The sequence below is a fragment of the Leopardus geoffroyi genome, chromosome B1 (genome assembly GCF_018350155.1).
Source record: "Leopardus geoffroyi isolate Oge1 chromosome B1, O.geoffroyi_Oge1_pat1.0, whole genome shotgun sequence".
Taxonomy (NCBI): domain Eukaryota; kingdom Metazoa; phylum Chordata; class Mammalia; order Carnivora; family Felidae; genus Leopardus; species Leopardus geoffroyi.
The window spans coordinates 136,126,219-136,135,254 of NC_059327.1; the positions used below are offsets into that span (position 1 = coordinate 136,126,219).

Consider the following 9,036-nt stretch of genomic DNA (forward strand, 5'->3'; position numbering starts at 1 on the left):
TGTTGGGGTTTAGACCCACGGCCCAGCAGAACATCCCCGCAAGAAAATGCAGACGGTCCGTGCAGGAACTCTCTTCTTGCCCGACTCAGCATAATCCATGCGGAGGAAAGAATTCATCTTCCCGCAGGTCAGATTCTTAAGGTCTGTGAAGTGATGGATTTAGCTCAGTCTTGAAGTTAATGCAGAAGGGTGGAGAGGAAAGAGGGAACCAAGTAAGAACAAAATTACTTTGATTTCAGAAATGAATAATAAAAGTGGCAAAGGGTAAACAAAAACATTTTTAAAAGGCAACTTAAAAAACTAAAAATAAAAAAAAAAAATCCCCCAAAACCAAAAAAACTCAAGCTCAAGCTGCCACTCTTAAAAAAAAACAAAGTGTTAGAAATGAGGGTTATCAAAATGGAATAAGCCCTCCTGGGTTTTGGGGCTTTGACCCATATGAGTGCTTTGGCACTCACAGCCAAACTCCACCCATGGGTCATGCCACTCAAATTTTATTCTTGAGATTTTATTTCTATTTTCTAAGAATTGGGTTTGGACTTGATGATCTCATCCAAATTGCTCTAATGACCACCCCTCAATGGTGTGTTACTTCAACGTCCTGAAATCTCAGAATGTGCAGGGGTCTTCCTCCTTCTCACTTGTACAGCTCAACCCTGCCGGCAATTTCAAGATCATTTTACTAGGGACCAGGGATGGAAGATAGAGAGGGAATAAAGGAAACCACTCTCCAACTCCTAAATCTTAGACGTCCGCTCACCACAGCCTGGAAGCCTGGACATCTCCATCTCTCAAAGCAACCCTGGAGTTGAGGGCAAGGGGCTACAGGTTCAGAGATGGTTTTCAAAAACTTACAGTCTCCAGGGGGTACCTACATGCTTCTGTATATAGACTCCAATTTTGGAGATTCTGCTCCCGTGTAAATTCAGAACAAATAACAACAATACTCAAAAGAAGGAAAACTTAAAAAAAAAAAAAAAAAAAGAGCTCACTCCTCTCAGGTCTAAACATCACATGAGAAACAAATATTCCTATTAAACTGATTCCGTTCTCTGTGTGTTGAGTAAATCTATAAATTATAACATTGCGAAGGGACCTAGGAATGAAAAGAAAAGTAACCGAGAAAGAACAGAGAGGGAAAGAGGGAGGTGGCAAAAATGGACGAGGACGATCCTTCGGCCTACTAGGGGATTAAGGACATCTATAGGCTTAAGGAGCAACAAATTAATTTACACAATTCTGAGAGAGCCCAGATGGCCTTTAATTAATCCCTTCAAAAGAAGGAGCTAGGCCAGGGCTGCGCCGGCTGCCCGCTCCATTAGCTCCATTTTACAAGGGACCAGACTGTTCGAGGTGAGGCGTCGCGAGCTCGTAGGGGAAAAGGGGGTGGGTAGGGTGACGCGGGCAGGCGAGGGGGGAGGCGAGGGAAGAATATGAACTGCTTTTCCATAAAAGGTCTGGGTTTTCATTATTCTTCTCTTTAAAAAGTAATACCCTCTTCGTCTCTGCTCCCCCCGCCACTTTTCCATTTTATTTAACACAATTAATTGAGGCGTCCCCTGGCCCCAAGGCGGAACCGCACCACTCGCCAGGCCCCGCCCCCTGGCCCCACCCACAGATGGGACGGAGACGAGAGGAGGCGGGAACCAAGCGGGCGCGGCACTACGGCTCGTCCTCTTCAGCCAATCAGAGAGCGCGGCGCTCCGGGGTGGGCGAGCCCAGGAGGCGACGCGAGGTCCCAGGCTGCGCGCAATTGGAGACGGTGGTTACGCCCCCGGCCTGCACCCAGCTCCTCGGCCCCGCCCCTCACGGCCGCCTCCGTGTGACGTCCCTCAAAGTTCTCATTTTGGACCCCCACTTCCCCCTCCTTTTTGTCCCCCAGCTAAAGAAGGGTAGGGAGTGATGCAAATGTTTTATTACCTTTGAGAGCTTCATCTGAACTGTCAGGCCCGGAGGGAGAGAGGAGAGAGGAGGGAACAGAGAGAGGGAGTGGAAGCGCTGGAGAGGGTCAGCTTGGCCAGAGGACAGGGCTTAGAAGAACGAAGCCTGTAAAGCCGCGAAGAAATGCGAGAGAGGAGAGGCAAAGGCGGAGAGTGAGAAGAAGAGAGGGTGCTGGGGGGGGTGGGGCGGGGGTCGCCAGGCCCGTTTGCAGAAGTGGACAGACGAGCGGAGCCGTAACCGAAGCCGTCAGACTTTTCGCACTTAGTCTTTTCTTTTCTGTTCTTTTCTCCCCGCTTTTCTTTTCAATATTGTAACTCTAGTGCCCAGTGGCCCAGAGGAGAAGGCGGGTTGGCGCGCCGAATCCGGGAGCGGCGGGGATTGGTGGCACTGCCCTTTCTGGCACACCGGCCCCGGGCAGAACCGGCGGAGGAAGTCCGCGCAGAGGCGAGATCCTCCCGCGGTCTGGATGCGCTCTCTCCCGGCGCGCAGCGAGCGCCAAGTGCGAATCAGCCTCGCCGCGAAAGAGCAGAGCAGCCAAGTAAGATTAGAGGAGCGCGTCCGGCGGAACCTGGAGTCCTTTGAACCTCCCCAAAGAAAGCGATCCAGTCCCCACACTCCAACATCAAAGCGGAGAATTCGGTGACTCTTAACTTTGTTGCAAACTCTGGGGCCGGCCTGGGTTTTGTTTTGCTTATTTCTCTGGGGGGAGAAGATGAGAAGCAGTGCACATTGAGAGGCAAGGAAAAGTGGGGAAGAGAGAAGAGACCAAGATTGCATCCAGGAACTCCAGGAGCGAAAGGACATCCAAACGCGCCCGGACGCCCCCTGATCTCCGCGAGCCACCGCCTCTCCAGTGGCGTGTTTGGACATTTCTGCTGCGCAGCTTCGAGAGCAACTCTCGGCGGCGGCGTTCTCGGCCCAGTTGGCAGGTCGCCTCCGGGAGCGCGGAGCAACTCCACGCTCGCGCCCTCGGCACTTCTCACTCTCCTGAGCCCCGCCGGGACGCCGGCCGGCGCCCTCGCTGTGTGGCTGCCGGCTCCGGCCTGGCCGTGGGATGTTAGCGGTGGGGGCGATGGAGGGCACCCGGCAGAGCGCGTTCCTGCTCAGCAGCCCGCCCCTGGCTGCCCTGCACAGCATGGCCGAAATGAAGACCCCGCTGTACCCCGCGGCGTACCCCCCGCTGCCCGCCGGCCCCCCCTCCTCCTCGTCCTCCTCGTCTTCTTCGTCGTCGCCCTCCCCGCCTTTGGGCGCTCACAACCCAGGCAGCCTGAAGCCCCCGACCGCGGGGGGGCTCTCGTCCCTGGGCAGCCCCCCACAGCAGCTCTCAGCCGCCACCCCACACGGCATCAACGACATCCTGAGCCGGCCCTCCATGCCGGTGGCCTCAGGGGCCGCCCTGCCCTCCGCCTCGCCCTCGGGGTCCTCCTCCTCCTCTTCCTCGTCCACCTCCGCTTCTTCCGCTTCGGCGGCTGCCGCGGCTGCCGCGGCTGCAGCAGCCGCTGCCTCATCCCCAGCGGGGCTGCTGGCCGGCCTGCCCCGCTTCAGCAGCCTGAGTCCGCCGCCGCCACCGCCCGGGCTCTACTTCAGCCCCAGCGCTGCGGCCGTGGCCGCCGTAGGTCGGTACCCCAAGCCGCTGGCCGAGCTGCCCGGCCGGACGCCCATCTTCTGGCCAGGAGTTATGCAGAGCCCACCCTGGAGGGACGCGCGCCTGGCCTGCACCCCTCGTGAGTACGATCCCCTGAGTCCAGCTGTGCGTGTTCTGCCCGCTCTTGGGTCCTGGCCCCTGGTGTGCATGGGGATCGGTGCACTCTCTTGGCTCCCTAGTAGTTTGGCAGCCCCAGAATCGCACGATTTAGGCTGGGCCAGGGCATTCGTTGAGGGATTCTGGCTTTCCTGAGCTCGCGTGGTTGCGTCCAAGCGCCCCCCTCTCTCCAAGTGTCCAGCAAGCCTCGCGGAGCGGGTGTGCGTGCGTCCGTGTTGAAAACAACGCGGTACTGGGCGTGTGTGTCCTCCGAGGCCCCGGCTACTCTGGAACAGCCTGAGGGGAAACTCAGGCCCGGCCTGGGTTTAAGAGGTGGGAAGGGCAGGAGAGGCCACTGCGCCCCCGCTTACACCCCTGCTTTCTCAGCTTCCGCCTATCGGCCAGGGCCCCACTCCACCTTCCGCCAGCCTAACTGGCTTCTCTGAGAAATCTGTGGGGGACGACAGCGGCAAGCCCTCCACAGCCCTGAGCAGAGCGCATGTATTTGCTGTGCGTCTCGGCCCAGGGTGTCCCCACCTAACCTCTTTGCCTTCGAGGAGCCCACCCCCCCCTCCCCCTTTCCAGTACACTCGGGCCGGGTGAGCCCATTGAAGACAGGCCAGCGGCAGGCGCAGGAGCAAGCGCCGTCAATGGGGGCCATTCCTCTCCTCTGGGACTCAGCTTTCTCACCTGCCTCGGCCCCCCCCCGGTGTGTGTGGGGGGGGGTGGGGAGGGTGGCGAAGGGCTGGGACGCCTTGGGCCTGAACATATTGAGAGGCATCGTGGCCCTCAACATCCTAACACGAAAATGAACCAGAGGAAGAACGAAGTGGCGGGAGAAGGACTGGGGAATATGCACATGCCACCAAGACCTTGTTTGAAACCGAGGCGTCCCGCAGTCTAATTATCTGGGTAGTTGGCCACCGCCGCGGATGCTCCTAGTCTTCCAGGTGAAGTTCGAGGCCCTGCCCAGGTCTTTTTCTTGCTCTGTTCTTTGCTTTTGACCAAGTGCTCCAAGTTTCCATTAAGTCTCCAGACCTCTTTTGGTGTGGCTGAGCGGCAGTAACTAAGATAAGTTGCGGGAGCCAAGTGGAGTCTCCCTTGGGAAGCCTCGGGACTGAGGGCGGCCTGGGAGGGTGAGGGTGTCGGGGAGACTTTATTGTATTCGTTTTGATGGCCAAGTAGGGACCGCCAACAAAGGCGGCACCCCCTCCCCCCTCGGCCGCAGCGGCGTTAGTTAGACTTGGGGGCGATTTAGCTCTCTTGTGTGCAAAAAACAAGGCGCCCTTTGTTGTGCGGACACAGGTTAGGAAAGCGTTCAAGGAAAAACAAAACAAAACTAGCCATCCTCATGCAAAGTCCCCGGGGCCAAGCGAGCACCGACTGGACTGGGAGGCGAGAAGGGCTTTTTCCCCCCGCATCTCAATTTACTCGGTCCTGGCGATTTGACTCCGGCAAACTTCAGCAATGCGCTCCCCTACTGTTTGACGTCTGTGTTCGGTAGAAGGTTATTTACTGCTGTTCCAAACACACCCGGCTTTTAAAAACAGGTGGGCGTAAAAAGGCAAAGAGAGACGCGCGGTGGGGCTGGAAGCGCCAGATACTTCTGATGTCTGCCGAAGAATAAGCTTTCCAAAAAACATTGTTTTTTGAGTTCGTTTATTTTCAGTGGAGCCGCTTGTAACCGATCATTTTTCCCCTTCCCTTCCCTTGCTTATCTGTTCTTGCAGATCAAGGATCCATTTTGTTGGACAAAGACGGGAAGAGAAAACACACGAGACCCACGTTTTCGGGCCAGCAGATCTTCGCTTTGGAGAAGACTTTCGAACAAACGAAATACTTGGCGGGGCCCGAGAGGGCTCGCTTGGCCTATTCGCTGGGGATGACGGAGAGTCAGGTCAAGGTGAGTGGACCTTGCAAACGTCGAGGGATGTCCTCCCAATCCCCAGGGCGCGCGCGCGCGCGCACACACACGCACACACACACGCACACACGCACACCCTCTAACAAACAGCCGCCCAGGGGTGCGGATCTGAGGAGCCGGGGGAGAAGATGAAATCAGCGAAAGGGGTGGGAGTGGGGCTTACAAAGGCCCTGGGGTCTCCAGGCGGGCAAACTGTTGATGAACAAAAGGAATCAAGCCCCCGCCTTTGAAATTAGGTTAATCTAGATAGCAGCATGTGCTGGGGGAACTCGCCATTATTAGAGAATAAAAGCATTACCGAAATATCAGCCCTGAGAATAGATCAGGCCAGTTAGATAGCTCCTGTGTATTCTATTTGTAAGGATATTCAAGCTTTTGTTTGTCAATTCAGGCTCCGCGAGTTATATGATTTCCTGATGTAAATCAACCTGATAGAGCTACTATATTAACTAGCAGGTTAAAACAATATCCACAGGATCCAACCACTTTGCAAGGATGAATCTACTTTTAGTTTAGTTGAAGGCCATAACTTTGGAATAGCAATTTTCCAAATGAATTGACATTATTATTGTATTATGAAAGAATTCTAAGTTTATCAACACTTGTGAGATCTATTACAGTCTGTGACATTTTATAATTAAAATGTCACATCTTATAATTGAGTTATACAGTATATTTCCAGGGAATCAAATCTGAGAAATCTTTCCCTGAAAAATAAAAGGATTGAGCCATCAAGGTAAATGAAATCTAATGGTTTCCTATATTTCCTGTATTCCCTTTTATTTCTGTTCTTCAGTTTATTATAGTTGGGACTTTTTGAGGAGGGGGGAGAGTGTCTGTTTTCATTAGTAATATTGTTGCTTCTTAAATTAAGTAGGAATAACTGTTAGCCACGTCTGCTGGTTAGAGTGTATTTCCCCCGGGGGGGGGGGGGCAAGCATCATAAAATGCATTTCAGGAGTGATTTTGTATGTGACCATTAGAATACCATCACAGTTAAAATTATTTTTGCAGTGGTTGGTACAGAGCCTACCACAGTAATCTGGAAGTCTTCATTTGTCACCGTAAATATGTCTATGTGGCTGGAAGTGAATTATTATAGCTGTATAAGGAAAATAAAAATCGCTTTCTTCACAATTCTGATTCTCTAGATAAAATACATAACGGATGAGAAAATGGATGAGATGCATAAAGAGAGGATAATGTTTGGGAAATTGGTTGCTTATGGCTGATGCTTTAGGTTAAAATATGTATATCAAACATGATCTCAAACATTGTGAATAGGCTTAACATATTTGTTATATACAATACATGTCTTGGAGAGGAACAAATTAAAATAATATTTGAAAGACTAGGCATGCTAACAGTGGGAAGTAATGTAATCAGCAAAATTTCACTTTTAAAAAATAACTAATGAAAATTCTAGCTTGATTTGGTTTTATGAAAAACATTTAAGTCAGAGAGAGAGGCACACACAAATTTCTGTGATGATTTTGGCTAACCTATTCAATATTTTCATGCATTCGTATTGATTATTGTTAGTGATTAGAGATTTCCGGTCTTAGCAAATCTTTTTTTTTTTTTTTTTAACTTTACGTGGTACATTACAAGTGTAAATTGGGAGGGGCGCGTTTACCTACCGTGTTTGTGTGGATTCAGCCTTGAGATACATGAAAGAGACAAATATCCAAACGTGAAAAGGAGAGCAGAGGTGATGGGGGCGAATGCTGTGCTTTCTCCCGGGAATCACACCAAACAGCAAGTACACTTCAGGCTGTTTGAAAGTCTTAATCTCGGAAAGTAAATAGCAAATAAAATCACAGTCATGATAAGTCAAATTTAGGAAGGTGGGAAGTTCTCGCGTTCCGACTGGAGAGAGGAAAGCGGACTCATTTTTAGGGGAACTTATTTTCAGCGTCCAAGTTTTTTCTCTTCTGAGAGATCGCTCACTGACAACTTCAATACTCTTGTGTTCCTATCGCTATGGCAACGGCAGGCCGTCGGTCGGTGCCTGACACCCGGAGGGAGCTGAGGCGGTGGAGACGGACTTTGGCGGCCCAAACAAGGGAGGTCTCTGAGGGAGGGTGGCGGGCTGTCAAGGGCCCGCCCGCAGGAACGACCAGGGGCAAGTGGGCAAAGCAGCGTGTGCCCGGAGCGGCTGGCCTTCAATTCCTTCCCCCACTGTCTCCCCTCGCCTCCCCTTTCTTGGCCCTCAGGTCTGGTTCCAGAACCGCCGGACCAAGTGGAGGAAGAAGCACGCGGCCGAGATGGCCACGGCCAAGAAGAAGCAGGATTCGGAGACCGAGCGGCTCAAGGGGGCCTCGGAGAACGAGGAGGAGGACGACGACTACAACAAGCCTCTGGACCCCAACTCGGACGACGAGAAGATCACGCAGCTGCTGAAGAAGCACAAGTCCAGCAGCGGCGGCGGCGGCGGCCTCCTGCTGCACGCGTCCGAGACCGAGGGCTCGTCCTGAGCGCTCGCCGCCCCCGGCGCCTGCCCGGCCTCGGGCCTCCGCCCCGGGGACCGCGCGCGCCCCGCCTTCCCGCCCTTCGGGGCCCCGAGGACCCGGCCCCTTGCCGGGGCCCTTTGCTATTTTCTGAGATGTACATATCTATTTTTTTAACCTACAAGTTGAGGGGGGCAGGGGGAGAGAGACACTCGGGGGCGGAGGAGAAGGCAGAGAAGTCCACGAAATGCACTGCATAGATAACGCAACCGAAACCCGCCTCGGGCCACCCTCCCAGCCCCGCTCGGGCCCCTAGACGCGTCCCCCGGGCGGGAGCTGCCGCGGGGCCCGCACCGCCCCCTCGCGCCCGAGGCCCCGCGGGCGGCCGGGGCGGGGGCGCCCAGAGGTGTTCTTCGAGGCTCCACACCCGGCGCGGGGACCGCAGAGCCACGCGGGCGGGCGGCCGCCCAGATGGGCCCCCCACAAAGTGCTGTGCCGACTAAAGCAACCTGTTGAAGGCTCTTTGTAAATAAATCGTGAGTCACACTGACTAGAAGTTACTTTATTGTGAATATTTAAAATGTAAAATGCCTTTTTGAATTTGGTATAAAAAGACGGCCCTCCTTCTTTCACCCTTACCCCCTTTAAGAGCTACTCAAACCACACGTTTTCCTTTTATTTTGAACTTAATTTGAGAAGCGCAGAGAAGAATGTTCATCCCCCCCCCCCCCCCCCCCCCCCCCCCCCGCCCCTTCCTACTCCACCTCCTCTCCTCTCGCTCCTCTCCCGGGTTTGGATTTGTTCAATCTCACTTTTCCCTTGTCCCTTCCTGTTGGTCCCTGACCACCCCCTGGCCCCGCGCCCCGCTCCAGCCTCCAGGACTTGACGTAGAAGACGTGGAACCAGGGAAGGCCTCAGACCTGTCTCTCTGTTCCTCTCTGAAATTGCACAGTCGTTTGTTGCTATTTATTAGTGATTTA

At 53.7% G+C, this 9,036-nt stretch overlaps 1 protein-coding gene across 1 annotated transcript; it reads left to right on the forward strand.

The window, feature by feature from the left end:
- The first annotated feature begins 2,888 nt into the window (after nt 1-2,888).
- Nucleotides 2,889-8,181, forward strand: NKX6-1 (NK6 homeobox 1). Its single transcript, XM_045473477.1, has 3 exons — nt 2,889-3,665; nt 5,413-5,585; nt 7,823-8,181. Exons 1-3 carry the CDS (start codon nt 2,996-2,998, stop codon nt 8,081-8,083), a joined length of 1,104 nt encoding a protein of 367 aa, XP_045329433.1. The 5' UTR covers nt 2,889-2,995; the 3' UTR covers nt 8,084-8,181.
- The last annotated feature ends 855 nt before the right edge of the window (nt 8,182-9,036 follow it).